General features: G+C 43.4%; 1 protein-coding gene across 3 annotated transcripts; it reads left to right on the top strand.

Annotated features, from left to right (window-relative positions):
• Positions 1-278: 278 nt before the first annotated feature.
• UBE2D2 (ubiquitin conjugating enzyme E2 D2) lies at positions 279-25,768 on the top strand. 3 transcript variants are annotated; one of them, XM_083748710.1, is made up of 7 exons: positions 279-903; positions 17,149-17,212; positions 18,153-18,184; positions 18,265-18,342; positions 18,432-18,537; positions 23,013-23,106; positions 24,409-25,768. In XM_083748710.1, exons 1-7 carry the CDS (start codon positions 880-882, stop codon positions 24,452-24,454), a joined length of 444 nt encoding a protein of 147 aa, XP_083604836.1. In that variant the 5' UTR covers positions 279-879; the 3' UTR covers positions 24,455-25,768. The 3 variants fall into 3 exon arrangements, with proteins under 3 accessions (XP_083604836.1, XP_083604835.1, XP_083604837.1); XM_083748709.1 differs by lacking the exon at positions 279-903 and adding an exon at positions 1,263-1,416; XM_083748711.1 differs by lacking the exon at positions 279-903 and adding an exon at positions 14,120-15,823 and having other exon boundaries at positions 16,242-17,212.
• Positions 25,769-27,185: the final 1,417 nt, after the last annotated feature.

Here is a 27,185-nt window from a genome sequence, read left to right as displayed (position 1 = left end):
TTTCGGGGGCCTAATCCGGCCCCTGTGGCAGTTTATTTCCTGAGGTAAAATCCTAAAAACACCTCAACAACTTTGGTTGGCCCGCCACTTCATCAAATCTGGCCCTCTGAAAAAAGTCTGGAGGGATTTTAGGTGGGCAGGGGAGGGGGGGGGGTCCCACAAGCGCCAGCGAGCCCGGAGAGGAAGGCCGTTCCAGGCGGCGACCCCGGATGCTCTTCCCCCGCCTCCTCCTCCTCCACGTCCTTCCGGCAGCCCACTTCCGGGAACCTCTTCTCGCGAGAACAGCGTGAAACTTCGCCTGCTGAGCGCCTCCCAAGGGAGGAATCCCCGCCTGCCGACCTGCTCCTTGTCTCTCCTCCCCGCGCCGCCCAGCTCCCGCTTCCGCCGCCTCCTCCCGTCCGACCTGTCACGCCGTTTCCCGCCCGCATTACTCCTAGCCCACCCGAGTGAAAGGGCGCATGCGCCGCTGGGCTCCGCACAGCGGAGGAATCCCGTTGACCTCCGACGCTGCAGGCGTCATAAAAGAACTCCGTGCGGGTGATGCGGCCGGGGCAGCCGCTTGCCTGAAGGGGCGGGAGTCGGGGCGCGCACGCGCGCGGGGGGCCGGGGAAGGCCGAGGCCGCCGCCGCCGCCGCCGCCTTCGCAGGGGAGCGGGCGAAGAGCGCCGCCAGAGGAGCGACGAGGCCGGCAGGGCTGCCAGGAAGGAGGACAGAGCGGCCGGCCTTCGAGGCGGCCCCCTCGCGCGCCCCCGCCTGGCCCGCTTCCGCCGAACCGCCCTCCGCGCTCCCTCCGCGGCCGGAAAGTAGTCCCCCTCCTTCCTTCCTCCCTCCCTCCCTCCTCCCTCCTCGCGCGCCGCCCTCAACAGGCTCCGCCGCCGCGATGGCGCTGAAGAGAATCCACAAGGTAAGGCGCCAGCGCGGCCGGGAGGCGGCCCGGAAGACTCCTCCCCGGGCCCGGGCTCCCTCCCGCCCTCGGCAGGGGCGCGCGAGGCTGGGCTGGGCGGCCGGGAGGGGCTCCGCTGCCTCCGCTCTGCTGGGCCTGCCCGGCCGGCCTCCCGCGCTCTCGGGGCAGCCAGCTTCTCGCCGCGTTCGGGCCGCGGCATCCAGGCCGGCGGGGGGCGCCTCCGGGGAGGGGGCGCTCCGTTCCCAGCCTCTCGAACGAGCCTTTCTTTGTTCGGAGGCGCCCCGACCCTTTTCTCCTCCTTCCTTTCCCCGAGCTCCTGCCGTCCTTGCGGCCTCCCCGGAGGCTTCCCTGCCTTCCTCATCCGATGCCGTTTTGATGCTCCTCTTGCCAAACAAACCCCAGTCGGGTGGCCATCCCTGGGAGAGGCGCCTCGAAGCAGGGCCCTTGAGGGGAACAAACGAGCGAGCCCCGCTTAGACTAGGATGTGCTAAAAGCAGCCGCATGTGGCTACAGGTGTGTGTGCCCCCTCCCCAGTAGCTCCCTGGGCTGCAGGTGCTCCCTTTTGCTCCGTAGAAATCCTGTACCACAGTAGGTTATGCAGGTGGGGGCCAAAGCCTAATTTCTTTCCTTTCAAAATCCGTGGAGTGAGTTCCTCCGTTGAGTTCTACGTGGACGGAGAGAAAACGTCTGCCTGCAGTGAGCTGAGCCGGTGGCCGTGTCGCACACTGGCTTTGGCCGTCTTCATTCCCAGGGCCATGCTGCTTGCTTCTCCTGCTACACCTACACCTATATCCTCAGTCACTCCTTCTAGTGCCTATGTCTCAGGTGCTACAGAATTCTTTGCTTCACCTTCAGAAACGTGGCTTAAAGGTTCATTTTGTTTCTGGAAGGAACATTCAAGCTGCAGTTCAGGCTGCATTGAACTGGGTTGGATTTACTGCCAAGTAAACATGAGTAGGACTTGTGTTACTTTTTGGACCCTTATTTTTCAACTGGTTAACATTAGCCAGTATTCTATTTGGGAGTAAAACCAGTCAAAGACAAAGGTGGGGAAGTCAATATGAAAATCTCCCTCCTGTGCACATAGGTTTTAAAAAGACCTGAAACCTTTGTGTATGAATTCCTTTTCTTCAGGCCTACTGAAGTCACTAGTCCTAAAAACATGGACATTATGTAAGGGCTCTTGTGTTTCAGTTGTTATTGGGGCTAAGGCACAGTTTTGACATTTCGTATTATTTGGTTGGTATCAGGAGATGTGAATAATATGGGAAACTTGATGGTATTGCCTGACAGTATTGATCATGAGGTCAAACATTGCTGGCTGGTGGTACCTACTATCACGTGTGTATGCACATATAAGGGAAGGGTTAGCTTCCAGCTAGTTCCTGCAGCAAGAGTATAGGTGGTGGCTTCATTTGCTGCCACTTAAAATCCTCCCATAGGAGATTCCTGGTGCTTTTTGGTTGCTGTGGTTGACAGGTAATAGCCCCAGGTGATTTAGCAGTAGCATGAATTATGCTGTCTTTTATAGTAACATACGGGACTATGGTATAGACTTTGTAACAGTATGCCTTTTGCATCAAACAGAAACTTTAAGATTTATGAAAATGGAATTTGTCTGTTGTGTGTTATCATGTTTTATATACAGTACAGTATATACTCTAAATGTTTTGAGTTGTTCAGTTACAGAATTCAAAAATGTTAGCAGTATATATGAGTATTCAGCTTCTTGTTAAGGTGCCATATGCAGTGTTAGAAACACAAGATCTATAAGCCAGGCGCCAAATGGATCCTTAAATCAAGGTTACAGTCGCCAAAATGGAATTTCTATTTGCCATTTTGGGGCAAGACTGCTTTAAATGATGCACTGACTGATTGATTCTCAGTTAAAGATCTGGCTAGTTCAGATGACAACCTTGAGGTTTGAGAACTTGAAAGAAGAAAAGTTACTTGATCCAGGGACAGTCCACATATATATATTCTCCTGTTCCAACTTCTTTTTCTTAACGGAGAGTGCACCTGCTCAGGCTGCAACAGAAAAAGCATTTGGGTTCCAGAAATTCATTTCGATTGTACAGATAAAATATAACTGATAGAATTCAACAGGATGGGGTATTAGTGTGTGAAAACAGTCCAGCTCCAATGATCCCCAGATGGTGGAGATGTCAGGTGCCATCCTGGCTCCCAGGCATCTTGGTCACAAGTGATCACATGTGTGGTTACCCCCCTCCCCAATCATTCATGATGTCCAGATCCCCAGCTTTCATTTTTTATAAAGCTTCTAGTATTTGTAGAACCTAAGATATGAGACAAAATGTTCAGGCATTCTTCTTCTCATTTTCTTGTGAGAAACTAGCTTGCAGATTCTGCTTTCAGTGTCTGTCTTTGCCATTGCCTCCCTGAAAAATTCCTGCAGGTGCCTATGCTGCTTTTTCTCTTTTATGAACTTTACTAATTCACTGTATTGGTAGAGGTGAAGAATCTCTTGCATATACTGTACATAGATTAAAGTAGACGAGCTGCAATATTGATCCTTTGGAAGTTTGCTGAATTCAGCTGGGATGCAGGACATCGTTTTTTAATGTGCATTTAGGTTTTGTATAGTACTTGGGGTTGGGTCATCATCTGGTGAATCAGTCTGACATTGGCTGCTGACTGATTCTTGACTAAGAAATTAAAAATGAGGCTGTAAGGATGTATATTAACTGTATTGTGAAAATTGCAAGGGTGGGATCTAAATTTAAGAATTAAAATTAATGAAAATTAATATCCTCGTGCACCAAAGGCATCTTGCTCACCACCTTTACAGTAACTGTGGACATGCACACTCATTTAGGAATCTGCACCTCTGCTTTGCAACTCTCTTTTGCCATCTCCCATCCCAGTGAAGCCCACATGGTTTGGTTTCTCCTGTTGGCCATGTGCTTCTAACTTCAGTCATCTCTGAACTGTGAGAGAGGTCAGGAGGAGACATGAATCATGCACATAAGTAGTCACTGTAGGGCCATGCCACTTAGTACTTGGCAGCCAACTAAGATTTGCCATTGTGTTTGACATGAAGCAGCAGCCAATAATGACAGAGTGTCTGTTGATACATACATTTCTGAATATGGACAACAACCATTTTAGCCATGTCCAACAGACATGCAACCGTGCATGTGTGCATTGCACCCACTCCAGAAGTGGCTGGAAAACGGGGTAGGGTGGAGCAGGCTCACAACCTATTATCATTCAGTTTTAGTCACACATTCAAACTGTGACTGCAAAAAACCCACTAGATAAAGCTCAAAACTTGCAGATACATTTTCAGCATAAGAAAGTACACAAGCTTAACTGCTGACTTTCAATGTGTATGTGTGTGTGTTTTGATGTGCATTGTTTTTAAAAACCTATTACTAAGGCTAAGAAAAGCCTAGATACCTATGAAGTTAACTGGCTGCAGAGCTGGCCTGTTTATGAGGCAGACTGAAGCGGTTGCCCCTCTGTCAGCACCAGCAGAGAAGCAAAGAGAAGTAGCTGCCGCGGCTTCTGGATTCCAGCAAGATCTCACCAGAACCCTGCAAAATGGCATGCAGGCCTCCAAAGTTCTTAACATGACCTTCCCGAGACTTTGCTTCCCTGCTTTGCTTGCCAGGGTCTTGGTATGGTCATGCAAGGCCACTGTGCTATCTCATAGGAACATCACAAGATCTTCCAGGAAACTGCAGCTGTGCAACCCTGGAAGGTGAAGCTTTGGTGGGGGCAGCAAGAAGGGCACATGTGCAGGGTGGCACCTTCCTATTTTGCCTCAGATGGCAAAACGGGCTGGGTCAGCCCCAATTGGATGTTTTTGGGCCAGTTGTGTGTGCTCAGCCTAACCTAATCTATGTTGCAGGGCTGTTTTGAAAGTAAAATGCCTGGACAGAAAGAACCATGAGTATGTAATGCATCTATTACATATACATGTAATAAAGTAAAAGCCATACATGAAATCCTGAGTTATTCTAGTCTTTCTCTTCACTCATTTTGCAAATCTCTCATATGTTTGCTTTCAAACTCCCTTCAAATATCATGATGGTGCAAAAATGCATGTGCATTCCATCAGATATATACAGGTTCCAGCAAATTCAGTTGCCAAAGCCTCTGAAGACTGGTGGAGCAGCTTTCCTCCCAGGTTTGAAGAACTTTGAAGTGGGTGTAGGCTGTTGCTGAGATTGTTTGGCAGCTGTGTTGACAAAACTTCTGCAGAGCTTTGACCACATGAGGCTACTGGAAACTACTTCCTTTCTCTTTGGATGGTGGAACTGGCAAGTGTTGTCACCATTGCCTGCAACATGGAGTGCCTTTAGACTCTGACACCCAGCAGTACGATCTTCCCAGCAAGAAAAGCGATGGTCACAGCTCTATTGTTTGGCTTTGCCAGCAAGAATTTCGAAAACTTTGGCTCTTAGAGATGTAGAAAACGAGTCTGAAAGTCACTGTCCCCTTTAAAATACACCCAAGCAGGGCTGCTCCACCCTTTCCCACTCACTGCTTACATGCATTTAAAAGGTTAAATAGGTATACATGCACGTGCCCTATCATCATCATCATTATATTTATTTATACCCTACCTTTTCCTCGGTCCGGACTCAAGGCAGCTTATAGATAAAATCAGGGACCACTAAAAACATAGCAGTTTACAGGCAGCAACCACTTTTCATGCGTCCAGTTGACACGTTGATCACACACATGCTTGTTACTGCTGACCTGGAAGTGGTCCGGAAATGGGATGGGCTTATGCATGTTCCACTGATAGACAGGGGGGTCAGGAACAGAATCAAATGGTTGCCGCCTGTATCTGCCACTTGTCAGATTCATAAATATTTTATATCTGTATTGGCAGTCAGATTCAAAGCATTGTCTAAGAAGCAGTTTTCAGACATCACTTTCCATATGAAACCATGAACTGGGCCAAATTTCTCCTGCCCATCTTTTCCCATACTGAATATGAAAATATTATGTACAGGCAACCCCGATTTACATGTAAGTCTGATCTTTATGCCCTGCTAAGCCCCCTTTTCTGGCCACTTCTGGGTTGCAGCAATGCATGTGTGCCATGATCGCACGTGCATTGAACTAGTGTAAAATGGTTGTTGCCTGTAGCATATTCATAGAATCAAAGAATTGTAGAGTTGAAAGGGACCCTGAGGGTCATCTAGTTCTACCCCCTGCAATGCAGGAATCTCAACTAATGCATCCATGACTGTTGGCCATCCAACCTCTGCTTATAAACCTCCCAGGAAGTAGAGTCCACAACCTCCCGAGGGTCTTACTATCAGAAAGTTTTTCCTGATGTTTAGTCAGAATCTCATTTATTGTAACTAGAAGCCATTGATTTGAGTCCTTACCCTTCAAATCAGGAGAAAACAAGCTTGTTCCCTTTGCCATGTGACAGCCCTTAAGATATTTCAATATGGTTATTGTATCTCCTTTCAATCTTGTGTTTTTCAGGCTAAACATACCCAGCTCCTTCAAGTGCTCCTCCAGACCCTTTATCATCTTGATTGCCCTCCTCTGCATACATTCCAGCCTGACAACATCCTTCTTAAATTGTGGTGCCCAGAATTGGACACAGACAGAATAGAGGGTTTCTATTACTTCCCTTGATCTGGACACTATACTTCTGTTAATGCAGCCTAGAATAACATTAGCTTTTTTGCGGCTGCATCACACTGTTGACTCATGTTAAGCTTGTAGTCTACCAACACCCCAGATCCCTTTCGTATGTACTGCTAGTAAGCTAGGTTTCTGCTATCTTATATTTGTGCATCTGGTTATTCCTGCCTAAGAGCAGAACCTTACATTTGTCCCTGTTGACATTCATTTTGTGAGCTTGGGTCCACTTCTCCAATCTGTTTAAGATAATTTTGAATTCTGATTCTGTCTTCTGCAGCATTAGCCATCCCTCCCAGTTTGGTGTCACCTGCAAATTTGATGAGTGTCCTCACAATTGCTTCATCCAAGTCGTTTATGAAGACATTGAATGACAACAGGATCAGGACAGAATCCCACTACAGTGGTACCTCGGGTTAAGTACTTAATTCTTTCCGGAGGTCCGTTCTTAACCTGAAACTGTTCTTAACCTGAAGCACTACTTTAGCTAATGGGGCCTCCAGCTGCTGACACACGATTTCTGTTCTCATCCTGAAGCAAATTTCTTAACCCAAGGTACTATTTCTGGGTTAGCGGAGTCTGTAACCTGAAGCGTCTGTAACCCGAGGTACCACTGTATTAGACTAGTGGAGTGTGAAGTTCAGTTGCTGGAGTTGCCGACCAACTTGCCTGCCCAGGAGATAGTTTAAAAAGAAGCTTCAACATAGTTTCTGAATCTATGCGTGTTTATGCCTTGCCTTGATAACAAATGGTAAACAGCCTTTTTCCTACTGAGATTTGCAAGTGATACCAAATTCAGACAGGATACTATGGTACAAATCTGACAAGGAATTTCTTTGCTTTTAGTATACAGGTTCCTTTCTGGAGTGGGAGGACCATATTACCAAAGTGTAATAATTTTTCTTGGCAATTGAAGAGGACATTGATACGAATTCCTGTTGGTTGACAAAGTTCATCTAAAGCAAGCTTCCTCAAACTCGGCCCTCCAGATGTTTTGAGACCACAATTCCCATCATCCCTGACCACTGGTCCTGCTGGCTGGGGATAATGGGAGTTGTAGGCCAAAAACATCTGGAGGGCCGAGATTGAGAAAGCCTGATCTAGAGTAGTCATGTACTAACCTTAGCTTTAACAATTAATGCTGCTCTAATTTTTATGTAAACTCTTACCTAGAGTATATGGTGATACTTCTGTTTGTGCTTTAAATGATACTAGTTTTGTCATTAATTTGCAATAAATGCTTCTCTGAGAGCCAGTGTGGTCTCCGCTCCTCCACATGTAGCTGTTGGAGGACTTTGGGCTAGTCACACTTCTTTGAAGTCTCTCAGCCCCACTCACCTCACAGAGTGTTTGTTGTGGGGGAGGAAGGGAATGTTAGCCTTGTCGGATAGTGATAAAGTGGGATATCAGATCCAGACTCTTCTTCTTCTCAGGAATGAGCAATACAGAAGATAGTTTGTAAGCTAGCTATCCATCTGAATTGTTTCCTTGTCATTACTGCTACTTGACAAGACAAACCTTGGAAAAAGTTGTCTCAAACGGCAAGAGAGAAAAGTTTGAATAACAAGGAATGCTTCTCATAAGAGACCACCAAATGCTGCTCAGCCTGTTTGCATAAGTGTAGGTGTCAGAAATCCATTGCCTAAGGCAGTGCCTGTGTCTTCCCACTGCTGAAAAGGACACCCAGCAGCATGCTCCGCATTCAGATTTTCTCATTAGAACCTAGTGGATCAGCTGGTAAAGTAACCAGTGGCAAAGACCACAGACTCAAGCTTTAACTGAAATTAATCAATTGGTTTATTGTTAGTCAAAATTGCATTTAAAGAAAAATACTTCACCTATAAAAGAATATTGGAAAAATGCATTGCAGTGTTGATGAAAGCAACTTAACTTGTCTTCCTCCTTTGTTTCCCTGCACCCCTACTCAGGTTTGGGGGGAGGAGGAGAGAAAGAAAATTATGTTGCTCTTGAGGAAGTTGTTCTGCATGCACAGTTGGCTAAAACTCTTAGATACAAAGACAATTGTATTAGTTAACAGGCTTTTTGCTCCCTGTGAGAGTAATACAAAAGGTTTGCTCATTCAGTGCAATTGTGTATTTAATAGGCTTCTGTCTTGAGGATTGTCCATTCAGAGTCCTAGTGTGAGTATTTGTACAGCTCTGTGGGTTGATAAAGACTGATCAGATATTGTGCTAATCCATAATCTGGGCTCTACAAATGAGTTTAGAGGATGCTCCCTGATCCTCCATTACAAATCCATTGTTGTTTTATTGGTTAGTTTACATGGTTTTATTATTTTACTGGTTTGTTTATTGATAATTTATTTATTGTTCATTGTGATTGGTGTAAAATTAAACTACTGTACTTTGCAGCCTCCATTGCATCCTTACTATGCTGGGTAGTGTGGAGCCTTGCAGAAGCAACGGTAGCTCGCTGTGACTTTTTTGCTAAGCATTTTGAGGATAAAATCACTTGTATCCATCGAGACCTTGACTCTACTGTTATAGCGGTTAAACATTGAGAGATGTCCAGAGCACTGTCTAATCCTGTTTTGTTAAATGAATTTCAGATGTTTCGGCTTGAGGATTTTGACAAGGTGCATGGATCGGTGTGAGTGACTACCTGCGCTCTGGACCCGTGCCCCTCTTGGCTGATAAAATCCAGCAGGGAGGAGACAACTGCATGGGCTAGAGAGGTGGTCAGTGCCTCTTTACAAGAGGGGGTGGTTCCTGCTTGATTGAAGGAGGCAGTGATAAGACTGCTTCATAAGAAGCCATTCCTAGATCCTGAGAACCTCAGTAATTACCAGCCATTTGCCAACCTTTCCTTTCTTGGGCTAGGTACTTGAGCAGGTGGTCACTGACCAGATCCAGATGCTCTTGGAGAGTCTGATTTTCTAGATCCATTTCAATTGTGGTTTCAGCCTGGCCTTGGCACAGAAACTACCTTGGTTCCCTTATATGATAATCTGTGTTTTGATACCACTGACCACTGTATCCTCCTGGAGGCTATCTAAGTTGAGGCTGGGTGGCATTCTCGGCAGTGGTTCCTGTCCTACTTGGATGGTCCTTTTCAGTTGTTGATGCTTGGGGACTGTTTTTCAGCATCATGAAGTCTTCAATATGGTGTCTCTCAGGGCTCAATTATATACCCCATGTTGTTTAATGTCTATATGAAGCCTCTGAGTGGACCCATCCAGAATTTTGGCATGCATTGGCAGTGGTACATTGGTACCTCTGGTTAAGAACTTAATTTGTTCCGGAGGTCCGTTCTTAACCTGAAACAGTTTTTAACCTGAGGTACCACTTTAGCTGGGACGCAGGTGGCGCTGTGGGTTAAAGCCTCAGCGCCTAGGACTTGCCGATCGAAAGGTCAGCGGTTCGAATCCCTGCGGCGGGGTGCGCTCCCGCTGCTCGGTCCCAGCGCCTGCCAACCTAGCAGTTCGAAAGCACCTCCGGGTGCAAGTAGATAAATAGGGACCGCTTACCAGCGGGAAGGTAAACAACGTTTCCGTGTGCGGCTCTGGCTCGCCAGATGCAGCTTTGTCACGCTGGCCACGTGACCCGGAAGTGTCTCCGGACAGCGCTGGCCCCTGGCCTCTTGAGTGAGATGGGCGCACAACCCCAGAGTCTGTCAAGACTGGCCCGTACGGGCAGGGGTACCTTTACCTTTACCTTTTACCACTTTAGCTAATGGGGCCTCCTGCTGCCGCCACACCACCACTGTGCAATTTCTGTTCTCATCCTGAAGCAAAGTTATTAACCCGAGGTACTACTTCTGGGTTAGTGGAATCTGTAAGTTGAAGCATTTGTAACCTGAAGCATTTTTAACCTGAGGTACCACTGTATGCTGAAGACACAAAGCTCTGTTTTCACCTTTACATCTGCAGGTGTGGCAGTGGATGTGCTGGACCAGTGTCTTGGCTTGGTAATGAGCTGGATGAGAGCCAATAAACTGAAGCTCAGTCAGTATAAGACAGAGACAATGATAGTGAGTGGTTCCCTGGATCAGTATTTCCCAACTGGGGGTCATATTCCGCCCCCCTCGGATATTCCAAGAGGACCACAGGTGAAAAATGTGTAGGCCACAGCACAAGGCTAGGGGGCCACAGAGGAAGTAAGAAGTGAAGAGATAATTTTTAAAAAACCTGATTGGCTGGCTAACTGCTTGGCCAATCACAAGTGGTAAAGGGGTGCTCCTTTTCCCCATGTGTGTTTCCTTGGAGTGTTTCCTTGTTTCTGGCAGGAGAGGGTGATTGCTGAGGCTCCCATTTTGTCCAGTACAGCCCGCGATCCAAACCCCCAGGTTTGCTACCCCAGGTGAGGTAGCAGTGGGTAGGGCTGCTGGGCAAGGCACAGGATGCAATCCACCCCAGCACCTAGCAGATCAGGCCCTTGGGATGTTGCTGAGGGGTTGTCTGGTGTTGCTGACTTGCATCTAGTAAATAGCTGAGTGTCTACTCAGAAGAAAGCTGCACTAGCTTCAGTGGGCCTTACTCCCAGGTATGCATGGCTATAGTGTTTTGTAGACAGGGCTCCTCCGGATAACAATATCTTTTTGCACCAGGTCAATGAGGACCACTTGCTTTTTAAAATTCTCCGATATATACAGAACCCCCTGTGTGCCTTTTGGACTGTATCTGTAGGTTTCCCTCTGTGTGTCAATTAACTTGAGTCAAATAAGTGTTGCTTACTTTTTGTAACACATGGGAGGTGGATCTCCCTCGGGAGGTTCTGGACTCTCCTTCCTTGGAGGTTTCTAAGCAAAGGTGGGATGGCCATCTGTCATGGATGCTTGAGCTGAGTTTCATTGCAGGGGGTTGCACTAGAAAGAACCCTTGGGCTCTATTCCAGCTCCATGATTTTTGTTCCTATCATTTTATGTAATTATATATTGTATAAATTATATAAATTATAAAGAAGCATGTTCTATATACAAATAAAACATTTAAATAGCTACCGTTCTACCAGTAGGATGGGAGGTATGGGTGTAGCCAGGACTTTTGTTAGGGGGGGCAGGCTTTTGTTAGGGGGGGGCAGAACCTCAGATTTGTATTGATTATTACCATATTTTTCTGTGTATAAGACAAAAATGAGGTTCAAAATTGAGGCTTGTCTTATACACGGGTAGTGCTATTGGGGGCTGTGCTAGAGCTTCCCGGTGCAGCCCCTCTGCGGCTATGCTCCAGCTAGAGTGGCCACGCGCTCTGCCCCAACGGGCTGCTGCAGGTAGCCGCTTCCCTGGAGATGGCACAACTGCTGGAGACCTGCAGCAGCCTGTCGGGGCAGAGCGCGTGGCCGCTCTAGCTGGAGCATAGCCGCAGAGGGGCTGCACCGGGAAGCCGGCCTACGGATCCAAGCGAAGGGAGGTGGCTGATCAGGCAAAGGAGCCAGCTTACAGCCGCTGTACCGTTCAGGCTTCTGCCTTCCTTCCAAACTTTTGCCTCTGCAGGGAGCACATGCAAATTGCCGAGGGTCTCTGTCGGTGGACGCAGAGAACCAGTCAATGAATCTCTCCCCAATACAACCTTTTGCTTCCCCATGTCGTAGAAACCACCTATCATATCCCCGCCCGATCTCCGCCAGCGTGATTCATGGCGGCGATCAGGCAGCTGCAGCGCGAGCGGATGTGTGATATGTTCTGTCGGGTGAGTGATTTTCAGGATTGCCCCCCACCCCCCAAAAAAATTGATCGGCCAATGCCAAAAATCGCTTACCCGCCAGAATGAAGCGCGGGCCTGAGTTTTTAAGTGGCAAATGGCCGCTTGATTGGGGGGGAGGGAATGCCGAAAATTGCTCACTTGAGCCCAAGATTGTCAGGGGCGGGGGCGGCTGTGTGCTGCGTTCTGGTGGGTGAGTGATTTTCGGCATTCCCCTCCCCCAATAATCCTCACCAAAAGCTTAATCCCCCTATTTTCTAAATTTTGAGGCCTCCAAAATAGGGGGCGTCTTATGGAAAAATACTGCACTTATTGGTGGTATCTGTCCCCCGCCCCCCTTGGCTACACCCATGGGAGACTACAGGAAGGAAACAAGGTTGGGATCTCCTAGAGAGCGTTCTCTGACACCACTGGACTCTTCAGAACCCGAATCTTTTTAAATCTCAAAAAATAAAAGTAAAACCTTTGAGAGAAGAATCCAGGTGGATACTTCTGTTGTTTTCTTTGGGCTTCCTATTTAGACGCTTGAGGTAGGAACACTTCTTTGTGAGATTGTTTGCCTTTCTAATTAAAAGCTAAAGGTCGCATTTAAACTGGCAGAGAAAGAACCGTTAAACAAATGCTCAGTGTGCTTTACAAGTTGAATCTTTACAGGTTTATTCAGAAGTACCGTTGAATGCTTGGCTGCTTGCTTCCAGTTAAGTATGTGTAGGAATCGGTATGTGATGGGGCAGTTGATATGGCAGTGTTTCATAATTAGAATACAAAAGAACTCTTCTATCCACCTGCCTTTTACCCTCTAACTTATTGTTGAAATAACTTGTTATAGTATTATTAGGTGGAATTTACATGCATTGTTTGTTTGTTAAGTGCTAAATCTTCTCAGGTTTTGGATTTTCTCTCTAGGTGACATTTCCTTAGTGGCATATGAGTGTGATTGGATCAGATCATTTGTTATGGAAATGGTTAAGCAATCTATAATTGTGAGGATCTTAAATGAAGGAGCTTAATGCCTAAAATCTGGTTTTCATTATCTCTTCTGTGTTCTTGTAATAAAATTTCTTGGAAGAATAAAATTGAAGAATTAAACAAACGTACATAAAACCCAAATTCAGCATCAGTGTTGATGAATTCGTATGGTATTGTCGTGGAACTAGACTTCATAGCTGCTTCCTAGAAGCTTCTGCTTAGTTACCAGGCCCAGCCTTAATTTGTAGACCCTTGACATACAGGGTGTAGATCCAGGTTCAATGTAGCTTTTATAATCAGACTGCAAATCTACTACTTCCTTAAATTTTAAATATGCCCACAAAACTCCATAGAAGAGTACAGTGGTGCCTCGCAAGACGAAAATAATCCGTTCCGCGAGTCTCTTCGTCTAGCGGTTTTTTCGTCTTGCGAAGCAACCCGATTAGCGCTATTAGCGGTTTAGCAGCTATTAAAGGCTTAGCGGCTTAGCGGCTAAAAGGCTATTAGTGGCTTAGCGGCTTAAAAAAGGGGGGGGGGAGTGAAAAAAATCGCAAGCCCATAGGGAAATTCGTCTTGCGAAGCGCATTGAAAAACGGAAAACCCTTTCGTCTAGCGGGTTTTTCGTCTTGTGAGGCATTCGTCTTGCGGGGCACCACTGTAATATATTCCCCAGAAATCTTTAATAGTTTAGTTGAAGCAGAGGCGCTGAGTTCCGCACAGCATTGGGGTGGCTCATCACATGTGCATGACATCACACATGCAACACACTTGTTGGGAGGAGGTTGCAAGGCCCAGGGAGGGCTTCTGCCACCATGGGTAAACCCAATGTGGCCCTCCACTGCCATGGGGAGACGAAAGGGGGCCCTCTGCAGCCACAGGGAAGGATGCTATCAGACATTATGACATATTGAAATATCATTATGTTTAGCTGGTGATATATTGCAATATTGAAAACCAGATATCACCCAGCCCTACGTACATGTATAAATGCATCTTCCTGGAGTAAAATATAACAGAATAAACAAGACTTCAAACCAAGTGGTTTCAGCTTGTCTGAACCAGCATTGACTGGCTGTGCTTTGTATGGACAAGCTGTGGCTTGTTGTACAGGGTTCAGTGGTGAGTTGAGACTCAGCCTTACCTCAGCTCTTGTGTTGATCAGTTTGTATTGTTGTGCTCCAGTTTAGTGTTAGAAACTGAGGTATGAAGGTTGGGAGCTAGATGGCACCTTAAACCTAGGTTATGGGTGCAACAACGGAATGTCTAGGCATGCTTTTTTAATAACAAGAATACAAAGCTGAAAATGAATGAACCACAGCTAAAATATTACGTTCAATTTTCACATGGTCTAGTCCTCCCCCTGCCCCCCTAATGTTCTTAAAAGGGTCTCTTCTCCAGTCTTCAGAAAGTAGCTGGAAGTGGGGAGGCAGAAAAAGGTCCTTCTTTCCTTCCACTCTGCAATTTTAATTTGAAATCTTAGGGGCTCAGAAACTGCTTGTGCTAATGAAATTCCCTGTTGCAAAATGAGCCTAGAACAATGGGAGTTTTGAACACTTCTCCAGTTATTTTATTGTCATATTGATGAGAATACACAAGTTAACTATTTTACTAACTTTTTGGTGAATCTGACATGTACAAATATATTTCCACTTACGACTGAAAAGGAAAAAAAGGGCATGTAAAATGTGATATATTGCTGTAATCTTTTTAGTAAAATTGGTCACTAGCATCATCATTTCTTGACCCATCTAGTTGGGATATACTTAAGGTAGGGTGAGCACTAGTTCTAACAAGGACTGAACCAAGGCCTGCAACTGGCCAAACTTGCATATCGGCAAATATTATATTTTTAGGGTGGTTCACAAAAATGAAATGTCATGTGCAACAGTGTTTTCAGGTTTGTTTAATGTGTAAGTTTATTTTTTTCAGAATTTTGTTTGATACAGATTTTGTTGTAATAATCATGAAATGAAGTACTAACAAGAATTCTTTCAAAGCATTAATTCTATCTTGCAACAGCAAGTTACCACTCTGCTTTGGAACACTTATTAAAAGGAAAGCCTGACTAGCTTTTCAGATGCTGTTTAATTGAATAACTTTTTGAAGAAATGCCCGAAGTAACTGATATTATTCTCTGAAGTCTTGTTTATTCTGTTATACTTTACTCCAAGAAGACTCATTTATCCTAAATAGGATATTTAGGATATGTTTTTTAATGTGATCCCATTGAGATACTAGGATAAAATTTTGCTGGAAGCTCTTAGAAATATGAAATAATTAATATAATTTGGGGTGAATTTTTAAATCATTTTTTAATTGCTTAAAAAATAAATTTTGTAACTTAACTTTAAAATTTAAAATAAGTACATCATGTACCATATCATATTAAAGCCCATGAAGTTCTGAAGAGATTGGGGTTTTTTTAGTTTTGAAATATCTCGATTCTGGGCTGAGGTTTTAAGGTTATCAATTTTTTGAAATTTCAAACCCTCATAACTCAGAAACAGGATGAGATAAGAATATTTTTTTTTAGATTTAAGCTTAGTTCTGATCATTCAACAAGTGTACAAAATTTTAAGAAAATTGGACGACATGAGGTAAAAGATTCATTAAAAATTGGACCAATTTATATGGAATGACCCAAAGGTTTTCCACAATGTATGTGTAATGGTTGTGAGGGGTTACTTGTGCGTAACCTTACTTCAGTTCAGTTAGCTTGCTTGCCCCAACCATGCTTAGGGTTGGAGCTCGCCCTCCGTGACCTGTTAGTCACTTGCAGAATCCGAGAGTGGGCGTCTCTTGAACCTCTTCCAGCATAAAAGCTGTTTGACCCCGAGTCTCCTCCTATGTTCTCTGCGCGGAACGCGTCTGCGCAAGTAAGGGGAAGGCAGGGGCGTCCCAGCACTCTCTCCACTATCGTCAGGGGAAGGGTCTTGGAGCCCTGTCACCAATTCCTCCATCTCCCTCTCTTCTCTATGGGTGTTACGCTGAAATCCTTCCCCCCTGCTCGTCCCCTCTCCGGCATCGCTGGGTAGCCCTGCCTCCGTTTCTTGCTCTGATGGCAGTTCCCTGACAGTATGTTACGAGTATTGATAATATCAGAGTAAATTAAATATCTTTTTCATTATCACAAATGTAAATGATATTTGGAAATGTATTTGGAAGGAAAATCACATGAATTATGTGTGTGACTCTTAATAATCTAAAGAAAAGTAAGTGAAATAGCCATCCATTATGTTGGAAGTATACATTGTACATTGGTACACTTAACTTCCTTTATGATGCAGTTAGCAAATGAGTCTTGGAGAAAATATGGGATAGGGAATCCAATTAATATTCTTCTATTTTTCTTCCCTGAAGCTAGAATTCAGCATAAGGTGTTAATTCAATACATTGGCCATACAGTGGCCGTGGCACCATGGGGTGCCTTGAATGATGGTCAGGGGTGCCATGAGCAGCCCTGGCCTCTCTCCCTCTTTCCTCCCCCCCTTCCTCTGATGTCCTCTCGCGTTTCTGCTGGCTCTGCAGGCAAGGGGTGACACAATTGGGCTCCTGAGCCCTGCTGGGGTGCCGCAGAAAGAATGTAGTTGGTCAAGGGAGCCGTGGACCCAAAAAGGTTGAAAACCTCTGCCATACATGATTGTGTGAAACGTATATTTAATGCTGGAAACAAAATAAAACTAAATTAGAAGCAAATGGTCTAGCAAGTTATAGAACTATGCCTCCTTAATGTTAACAATGTTCATTTGAATCACTGAAAGAAAGTTGCTGTGCTTCCCCAAAATCAGGTTGTTTCATATATTAGCATTTTGTTTTATAACAGAACTTAAATATAGGTATTAATGTTGATATTTTCTCAGTTTTTCTGTAAGTTTTTAATTAGCATTTAATAATAAAAAAGCTATAGTAGAGTGCTGTTTGCTACGACTGTTGTGTGGAAATAAAATTACTGTATTTTGAGTCAATTGTGTGCTTGTTTTTAGGAACTGAATGATCTGGCACGTGATCCTCCAGCACAGTGTTCAGCAGGGCCTGTTGGAGATGATAGTAAGTACCTATAATTGAGAAAAAGCCTTCAAAAGAGCACTTCCTCAGGCAGAGAGGAAAACTGACCTGCGCATATACAATTGAGGTTATGTTTTTAAAATCTTTAAACAGGCATAGGCAATTTAGAATGAGAATTACATAATCTTAATCTTCTTTTAGGATATACAATTAAACAGTGACTAAACAAATTTCACACTGGAGACTACCTGCCCAAACTTCTCCAAAGGCAACATGCCCTTTATTTCAACTTAAAATAAATTGGTGATGATCTCACTCTTTTTAAAAGTAGCTTTTGTTTACTTGACCATATGATAGAATCTTTAATGTTTTTCTTGAACAAATTTTTGTTGTTAATTTCTTTATAACTTTTTGTTGAATTATTTATGCATTCAATAAACTAAGCTTTTAAATTTACTTGTAAGGCTGTCTCTCCAGTAAATTACTTAATGGAAAATAAATATGTGTTAAATGAAGCATTTAGTGACTAATTTGAACAAACTTTGATAGGTCTATTACAAGAAGTAAGTTGTGTGTTGAGGTAAAGAGGCAACTCTTGCACCTTTCTAAGTAGTTATCTGTATTAAAATACTCAATACGAAAAATGCCTTTCTTCCAAATAGATTGGTGTGAAACAGGAAGGGGTGAATAGAACACACATCTACTTCCACTGAACAATTAACTTCATTTGAGGCCTTGACTGTTGTTGCAGGAGTCATTCTGTACATGGCATGTTTTGTTGGGTTTCCTGCATGTTGCCCATGCCCTGATTATGTCACGACATTTGACGAAGTTGAGCGTGTAAGCCAGACAGTAAGCTTGAAATACTGACTCCCTAGTTGAGCTAAGAGTGAAATATTGGTGACAGGGATCTACTTTTGCTGCACCATATTCAAGGCATTCTATTTGCACTGATCATCTCTCATTTTCCTTCCTCTTCCAGTGTTCCATTGGCAAGCGACAATAATGGGACCAGTAAGTATCTTTCAAACCTGAAATAGCATTTATAAACTTAACTTTAAACTTTCTCCTAATAGTTTTTCTTTTCTTTTCAGAATGACAGTCCTTATCAGGGTGGGGTGTTCTTCTTGACGATTCACTTCCCAACAGATTATCCCTTCAAACCACCTAAGGTGGGTTTCTTGTTTACATCCTAACAGTGCTGGTGTAGTATCTGTTTTAGTAAATAAAAGCTATATGAAAGAATGTCCTTATCTTACAGGTTGCATTTACAACAAGAATTTACCATCCAAATATCAACAGTAATGGCAGTATTTGTCTTGATATTCTACGGTCACAGTGGTCTCCTGCATTAACTATTTCAAAAGGTAAGCATCGTGGCTCTGAGCCTAAATGAATGGTAAGTGATTTCTAATGTTAATGTAAAAGGTATTGCATATTTCCCAAGGTGATGCATCTCTTTAAATGGCACACACCCTTACTGCCCAGTTTCTTGATTATACCTAATTAAGTATTTAAGGCTATGTATGGTGCATTTTACAAAAGCTTCCTCTGCCCAGCGAGGTTACTGAATTTGAGCTGGCTAGTCTGCCAATATTTAACAGTTAGGAGGACCCTTTTTCAAGCATGTACTATGGTTGAGAGGGCAAAGTAGCATCTTGACATGTGTGCAGCATTCGCCAGAAGATGCTTGTATCACAGATGAAGGAGATACTTGCTGCTTTCTAAGCATAACAAAGGTCAGTGTGGAGTACTGAAGGGATACATAAAATAAGGGACAAAACAGCGTCTGGAAACTAGCAGTCAAGCAAAAGATATGACAACCAGAGGTGACGGTTTCTGGGAAATTTTGAATCTGAAAATTTTCTGATGCCCCAGGTAGATTGGGATTTGATTTGGCTTGTTTGATTTGTATTTAGTAAGCACAACACACACACACACACGTGTGAAAATAGGTATTGTGTGGTGGTCATTAGCCTAAATGGTTCTAAAAGAGGTTATTATGTGAATCCATAGTGTAGCTTCCTTACTAGCTAGTTACCAAAACTTATCTCCATTTTGGTTTGTGTGTGTGTTTGTTTGTTTGTTTGTAATTAAGTGGTATATAAATTGTTGAAATGAAATAAACAAATAAACAATCATCTATAAGCAGCATACAGAAACTCAATATGGTTTTTGTGGTTTAGCACTGTTGCACATAAGCTGAGGTAGAACAGATAATTGTTATGTAAGCCTCCTTGGGGAGAGTATTCTCCAACTTGAGGGCTATTATTGAAAACATGAAACTAGCTGCATAGTCAGAATATGCTTTTAGGTACATTGAGTAATGCATTGAGTAATGAGAGGGACATTGAGCATGCCCAGGCAGCTTTCCCCTTTTACCATGGCTGCTACATGCATCTGATACTTGGAGCCTATGCCCCCCCCACCCCTTTTGCTTGATGAGCCTGTGCACAAAAACTCCCAATTATCTTGTGAATACACCACTGCCGTAAATAGCCCACCAAATTGCCACAGCCAGTCGTCAGCAGGCCTTGCCGCAGCAACCAATCACACGCCCAATCACCGCTGCCAATCTCCTGCTGCCTGGTCTTACCATATATTCCACTGAGTGTGTTTGCAGCCTTTGTAGGCATGTGCTAGGCTTGGAGCACTTCAGCTGAGTGGTGAGATACAAGTATGTCTTTAAATCTGCCATTGAAATCATTTTAAATTAGATGGAGTTAAATTTGAAATTCAATTCAGATTTCATCCAAACTAGTTTCCCCCCTCCCCAAAGGCTATCTGCTCTGCTAGCCTCCCCTTAGAGCATGGTGCTGATAACCAATCCCCAGAAGGGACGGCTGCATATTCCTGCATTGCAGGAGATTGGACTAGACCAGGCTTCCTCCACCTCAGCCCTCCAGTTGTTTTGAGATTACAATTCCCAGCATCCCTGACCACTGGTGCTGCTAGCTAGGGATCATGGGAGTTGGAGGGCCAAGGTTGAGGAAGCCTGGACTAGATGATCCTATAAAGTAAGGTAAAGGTACCCCTGCCCGTACGGGCCAGTCGTGACCGACTCTGGGGTTGGTGCGCCCATCTCGCTTAAGAGGCCAGGGGCCAGCGCTGTCCGGAGACACTTCCGGGTCACGTGGCAAGCGTGACAAAGCTACTCTGGCGAGCCTGCACCAGTGCAGCACACGGAAACACCGTTTACCTTCCCGCTATAAAGCGGTACCTATTTATCTACTTGCACTTAAGGGTGCTTTCAAACTGCTAGGTGGGCAGGAGCTGGGACCGAATGACAGGAGCTCACCCCGCCGCGGGGATTCGAACCGCCGACCATGCGATCGGCAAGTCCTAGGCACTGAGGTTTTACCCACAGCGCCACCCGCGTCACATTGCAGATGATCCTATGGGTCCCTCCTAATTCTGATCTATGATTCTGTTTGATAATCTGGTTCCCACTTCAGCCCCGACCTCATTTTGACTCAGTTTTGTCAGTCTCATTTTACATGTAAACTAATTGAATAAGTGACACATGATGTGTTCTGTTCAGCACCTAGCACTTGGTGTTAAGTATCTAGATCTTTGGAAGATGCTAGTTAAAAAGTATTTGGAAGGGGGTGAGGCAACAGCAGGTATGTTGCATAGTGGTGGCAAGGAAGATAGCCCTGTCAGTCAAAATTTTAAGTCCCTTTGTGATTAATTATTTCATTTTAACTAGTGGTACATGTGTGCTGTCACTCCACCCCCAGTAACTGTTCTGTGCAGGCAGAGTGTTGTTTTAAGAGGGATCTGCCAAACCACACACACTGGCCACACACAAAGTTTAAAAGGTCAAAGATTGTTTAATTAGCTAAAGGCTTGGAAGAAGAAGAAGAATGTTTTTGCTTGGGACCTAAAGATATGCAGTGTGGGTGTCTAGGGAGAGTGTTCCCCAAATGGGGAGCCTCTGCAGAAAAGGCCTGTTCTTGTGTTGCCATCTTCTGGACCTCCTGTGGAGGAGACATATGAAGAAGGGTCTCAGATGATGATCACAGGGTATGGGTTGGTTCGTATGGGGAGAGGTGGCTCTTGAAGTACTGCTGTCCTAAGATGTTTATGGCTTTATAGGTCAAAGCCAGCACTTTGAATTGGGCCAGGAAACTAATTGTCAGCCCGTGTGGTGAAGCCAGGATCGGTGTAATATGTTCAAAGTATCATGCTCCGGTGCGCAGCCTGGCTGCTGAATCCCTGCACAAGCTGAAGTTTCCAAACAGTCTTCAGAGGCAGCCCCACAGTGCAGTAATCTAACCTAGAGGTTGCTGAAGCATAGATGGCAGAAGCGTGGCTTTCCCTGTCGAGATAGCTGGGTCTCCAGCCAAAGCTGATGGAAAGCACAAAGCACCTCCGAGGCCATCTGAGTCTGAAGCGGCAGCCAAGGATCTAGAAGTTCCCCCAAGCTGTGTATCTGCTCCTTCAGATGGCATGTGGCCCCATCAAGAGCAGGCAACCTCCCATCCATCTGGTCTACAGAACCCCAACCACTAAGAGTGTCTCATTCTGCATTCCACTTCTTGAGGAGTGATTTTTCCACTGCCTCTTTCAAGCAGGCAGGGAGCACCCTGATCTTGCAGGGAGGCATTAATCACACCCCTGGTCCAGCCAGCCAGCCAGCCTTCCTCTCCCTGCTAGTTTTTATCAGCTAAGAGGGGCAAGGGTCCAAACTGTGAGCAGTCACCCTGACTGATCCAAGTACTTTTTCCACATTCTTGAGCTGAAACTTGCCAAGCTAGTGATGTGAGATGGGGGAAACGATTCATAGAAGAAGCTTTCCACTTCCCAAAAAATATTGTTCCATTTTTTAAAAAAAGAACCAACACCAACCCAACTGAGCAAAGCTGTTTTTAAACCCCCCTTGCCCCTTGTTGTTTTTTTAAACAAACGCTCTGTTCAAATCAAATATTTCTGATTGTTGGGGGGACGGGACACTTCAAATTATGATCAGTTCAGGGCAGCCTTCTCTACCTGGTAGTTTTGAACTGTGCCCCAGGCAGCAAAGCTAGAGCTGATGGGAACAGCTGGAAATGCTTGTGGCAGTTAATACAGTTGTCCAATATTACAGCAAATTGTTGTGTTTGAAGCCTTTTTGGTTTCGTTGCCACATAAGATGTTGAGTGTTATTCCTTGGCTATAGTTTGCAGTAAGTAGCTTTCAATGTATATGAATTGTGTACAAGTGAGTGCTGTTCCATGATGGACCTTGTTTTATCAGCCATAAATAGTACCAGAAGTGTCAAGTAAGTGTCAACCTCATAGAAGAAGTATCAATGTATTTGAAAGAGAATCCCAGGAAATCTGGGATTTTTAGCTTTATACACAAACTATGGAACATCTAAACCAGCAGGGACCATCATGTTTCTAGTTTTTGTTATTTTTTATGTATTTTTAGTATAAAGGAGTCTTTGTTTTCCTTAAAAATAAAAAAGTCCTTTAGGATTGCAGGTGAGGTAGGAAGGAGCATACATCCTTAAATTGGACTCTTCTGCCAATTCTGTTCTCATGCTTCCCAAGCTCCAGTATTTAAACTCCAACTGGCAATGTGGCTGCTGTTTCCCTCCATTAGTCAGGAAAGGCATAGTTTCTAATTCTGCAACCAGGCCCAATGTGTAGAGTAGGGAAGATGTGTCAGATGGGAAGGTGCTTGAACCACATCCGTGTTTTTAAGCCATGTGGAAGGAGAGCAGTTTCAACCTCAGTGCTAGATTATGAAATTACAGAAAGAGGGATGGAGGCTAAATGAAGAATAGAATGAACTTGCTTCTTATCTGTATTCAGCTGTACTTAAAAATTCTAATGTAGTGTGTTCTTCCCTCCAGTACTTTTGTCCATCTGTTCTCTGTTGTGTGATCCCAATCCAGATGATCCCTTAGTGCCTGAGATTGCACGGATCTACAAAACAGATAGAGAAAAGTGAGTATGGAAGGTTTTTTTAAAGCTGAAAACCTGAGAATGGACAAACAGTTTGAAGACTTTGTTAACTAACTCTTTGACTAACTCTGTGCCATTGGCACTATTCTTTCTTTTTACAGGGTGTCATCTGCTTTTGTTAGCTGCCTTGTATTTTTATTTCCAGCTTTAAAGTATTTGATCTCAGTCAGTATTAGGGTTATTTTTTCAATTGGGCTGGTTAATCCAATAAAATTTCAGCTAGTGTCCTCTGCACCTTTATACATGACTGTTTTGCAGTTGCCTCTCTTCGTCCTTACAGTTTCTGCTTTTAGGCTACAGAGGGAGAAACAACTTAAACTTCTGCCACAAGACAACCTGATTCTGGTGGTGGTAGGTGAAAAAGAAATACATGAGTGGCTTCATGAGTAGCTGCAGGGATAATAATGGACAGATATTGCTAATTGTAGTGAAAAATACTTGAGGTTCAATTGATTCGTTTTAATTATATATTTTTCCAGTCAATTACTACTATGAATAGTTCAGCTTGAGGCAATTCTATTACAACATTGAACTAAAACTTCCTTTAACAGTGTAAAAAGCATTTAGTGAAGCTTGAGCACAATGAAAGTGCACACTCTGAAATGCAGCATCTTTCAACACCCGACATCAAGATAATTGTAAAAGTGACAAGTCAGGACTAAAAACAAGAACCTGGAATTGGTTCTTAACATTTGAGCATCTAAAAGTGCAAACTTGAATAACAGGTGATTGCTGCGTAAAATGTTTCTTAAATTCTTCCAGTTATAGTTGCTGATATTAAACTGAAAATCTACTGATTTGTTCAGATGGCAAGAGCAAGTGGAAACAAACATTCAAAATTTAGAAGATATTGCAAGACTGTTGCCCATGTTGTTGTTTTAATAGTTTTCAGGCACCATTAATGAACTGCAAGGCTTTCTGAAGTTTTTCTTGAATATTTTGTACTGCTTAAGAACTCAAACATTTCAAATGCCTTTTAAACTCTGTGTGGTATGTGTATGTGGTTACTGTTTTTGTTTGTTACTATGTATGGTATGTCTTTTTACATTGTAAATTATCCTTTGATCCTCAGATAAAGGGCAGTATAGAATTATTATTATTACTATTAGTATTATTAACTGTACTCTGATTGCAATGTTGTGGAGACTTTTAAAGTTACTTTGCCTAGTGCTTTAGCTTGATTGGGTGCTAGAAATAACTTATGGTTAATATGATCTTAGCAAAGGGCTTCTCCTGGTTGGTGCAGTTTGCACTTCAGTAATCATCCTCTTTTTATACATACAGGTACAACAGAATAGCTCGAGAATGGACTCAGAAGTATGCGATGTAATTAAAGAAATTATTGGATAACCTCTACAAATAAAGATAGGGGAACTCTGAAAGAGAAAGTCCTTTTGATTTCCATTTGACTGCTTTCTATGAGCCCACGCCTCATCTTCCCCTGTGCACATGTTTACCTGATACAGCAGTGCTGCGTGTTGTACATACTTGGAACAATGAAATACTGTATTCCATACCAACATTGACTCCTAGCAAAGAAATGTGTGTGAAAAGCCAGTTCTTCAAAGTCTAGTTGTGAGCATAAAAGCATTCCTAAAATATTTAAATTGGGCATAAACCAAAGGTAGGGGGAAGGGGCAGAGAGTAAAAGGCTTTCAGTGATTGAAAAGGAGAATTTTGTTTAAGTGGAATCCTTTTAAACTCATAACAGTTATGAAAAACGTATGTGAAGAACTTGAAGCTGTTTCTGTATTTTTATTCTGAAGGACCTACTTAGGTAAATGTATGACCAACAAGATCAAACTGTACCCACATCCTGTGTTTAAAGGTCTAAGTTTAACTGGTCAGCATTTAAATGCATTGGAGCTATTAGTGCATCAAGTGACGTTGATTTTGTTTCAGCTCCTCTCCCCCTCCCCCCTTCCCTTCATAATTTTGGTTTGTATGTGTTTTCTCAGTTAACATAGCTAATAGCTCTTATTTTCTTAAGTTTTTAACTGCTTAGGTCTTTCTGGATGTAAGGGTAAAAATTCATTTGACAGACTTGTGTATATTTAAAGACCCAAATGCTCCTTTGGAGCTTGTACGTTCAAGAATGATTAATCTGTGTAATAAACTGATTACTACAGTCATTACATATAACTGTGTGAATAGGCTTAATTTTTTTATGGACTAAGATTTAAAGTCTGTAGTTCTTGTTTTTTAGGAAGTTGCATTTGAGAATAATCAGTCTTTAAGCTTCATCATAGAATAAGCAAGTCAGTGAGACAAACTTCAAGTAGGGTGTGAAAACACCAATGTCCATGATAAACTGGAATCTGGAAATCTGAATGCCTGTATGTCAGAGCTTGACTGTTAAGCCAGATAAGCAACTTGCTGATTGAACAACATTTCAGAAAGTTCTGTTTAACATGGGACTAAACCTGTGCCTGTGTGCTGTGGCGAAGGGATTCCTTGTATAAATTTTAAGAATGGGTGTAAAAGGGCAAGGTGGGATTTTTTTTACAGAGGCATCAGCACAGACTAACACAAAATATAGCTTTTAAAGACTGTTGCACTAAATCACTTGGAAATGTTCACTGTACATGAAATATCTTTGGATGGCATTCATTTGAAAAATAGTAAAAATGTAGTTTAAAGTTTACTTGTTAAATGAGTCTCTCTCTCTCCCCCCCCCCCCTCAACCTTAAATGTGAATAAGTATAATCTGCAGTGGAGAGGTACTGGGCCACAGGGTTCTTCCTTGTCTATTTTCAAATACCCTTGCACAGTTAAGGAATAAATGTCCACTACTTGTTATATATTTTTTCCATGGGTGCTCTCTTAATGTTCCTTGTTTGTGGAGCTGACATTCTGTTGGAGGTTCCTACCTGTTCTTTGGGGGGGGGGAGTCTGTCATTAAATTTTCAGTTTCCAATAACAAGTCAGGCAGTCCACAACTTTGTGATAATATTACAATTTTTATATCTTGCCTTTCAGACCCACCAGGGATTCTTTATACTTGTATAGCAAATATTTAAAGTTTACATTTAAAATGCTTGGAGTTTCATAAAATTATATCAATCCTCTCAGCAACCCAGCTAGAGAATCCAGTATTATATTAAATTGCTGTTGAAGAAAGATGCTTGATGAGGGACGCCCAATGAGCTGATGGTTGGACTGAGACTCAAATAAGAGCTCTGGACTTGCAACTAATTCTCTTCAGTCACGATACAACTAATGGCCTACTGAATCCGTCTGTGTACAGGTTTCTGGTCATAATGAATAGCTGTAGATTTGGATAGTAGTATAACCTCGTCTATGAACAAGACAGAACAGTGCCTAAACATTTCTCCACATGACTACTTATGTGTTATATGGGCAGAACTAATTTGTTTTTGTTTTTCTGGCCTATTGGAGATTAGGTTGTGTGTTTATTCAGCCTACATTATTCTGGTTGAATTTTTATCCAAGCTGCTCTTCAGCTTCAGTGAGAACAGGAAACAACTTACAAATACTTAGCTTGAAAAGTAGAATGAATGGAAGGCTGAATGTGGTAAAAAGAAAAAGTGCTATGGTTGAGAGGCAAAGACAATGCAAGGACAAAGCCCTTCAGACTGCAGTTCAGAGTGACAGGGGAACAAGGGGAGAGAAAGGGAGGGATGGTGGAAGGCTTGGCTTCTCAGGAGAATTGGTCTAAACAGGATTAAATATTTTACATAGAAACAACCAATCTATGTACATGGCACTTTTGAAACAAGGAGTAGCTGGGTCCCTTAAAATCTAAAACGGACCAAAGGGACTAACTGCAGAAGGGAGATTGAAATGGTGGGGAAACAATTACAGTCATACTTTGGTTGTCGAATGCCCTGGAACTTGTACATTTTGGCTCCCGAACGCCAAAACCTGGAAGTAACTGTTCTGGTTTGCAAACTATTTTTGGAAGCCGAATGCTTGACGGGGCTTCCACAGCTTCTGATTGGCTGCAGGAGCTTCCTTCAGTCAATATGAAGCCATGCTTTGGTTTCTGAACATTTTGGAAGTTGAACTGACTTCTGGAAGGGATTCTGTTCAACTTCCAA

The sequence above is a fragment of the Podarcis gaigeae genome (assembly GCF_964106915.1).
Source record: "Podarcis gaigeae genome assembly, chromosome: 7".
NCBI classification, from domain to species: Eukaryota; Metazoa; Chordata; class Lepidosauria; order Squamata; family Lacertidae; genus Podarcis; species Podarcis gaigeae.
This window is presented reverse-complemented; position numbering and strand designations above follow the sequence as displayed.

What these genes read in the sequence shown, in the direction of transcription:
- UBE2D2 (XM_083748709.1), top strand. Translation starts at nt 1,279, where the DNA reads ATGCTCCTCTTGCCAAACAAACCCCAGTCGGGTGGCCATCCCTGGGAG. An exon ending in GCAGCCGCATGTGGCTACAG is followed by an intron (nt 1,417 to 17,148) that starts GTGTGTGTGCCC and finishes GCTTGTTTTTAG; the next exon opens with GAACTGAATGATCTGGCACG. An exon ending in TGCATTAACTATTTCAAAAG is followed by an intron (nt 18,538 to 23,012) that starts GTAAGCATCGTG and finishes TCTTCCCTCCAG; the next exon opens with TACTTTTGTCCATCTGTTCT.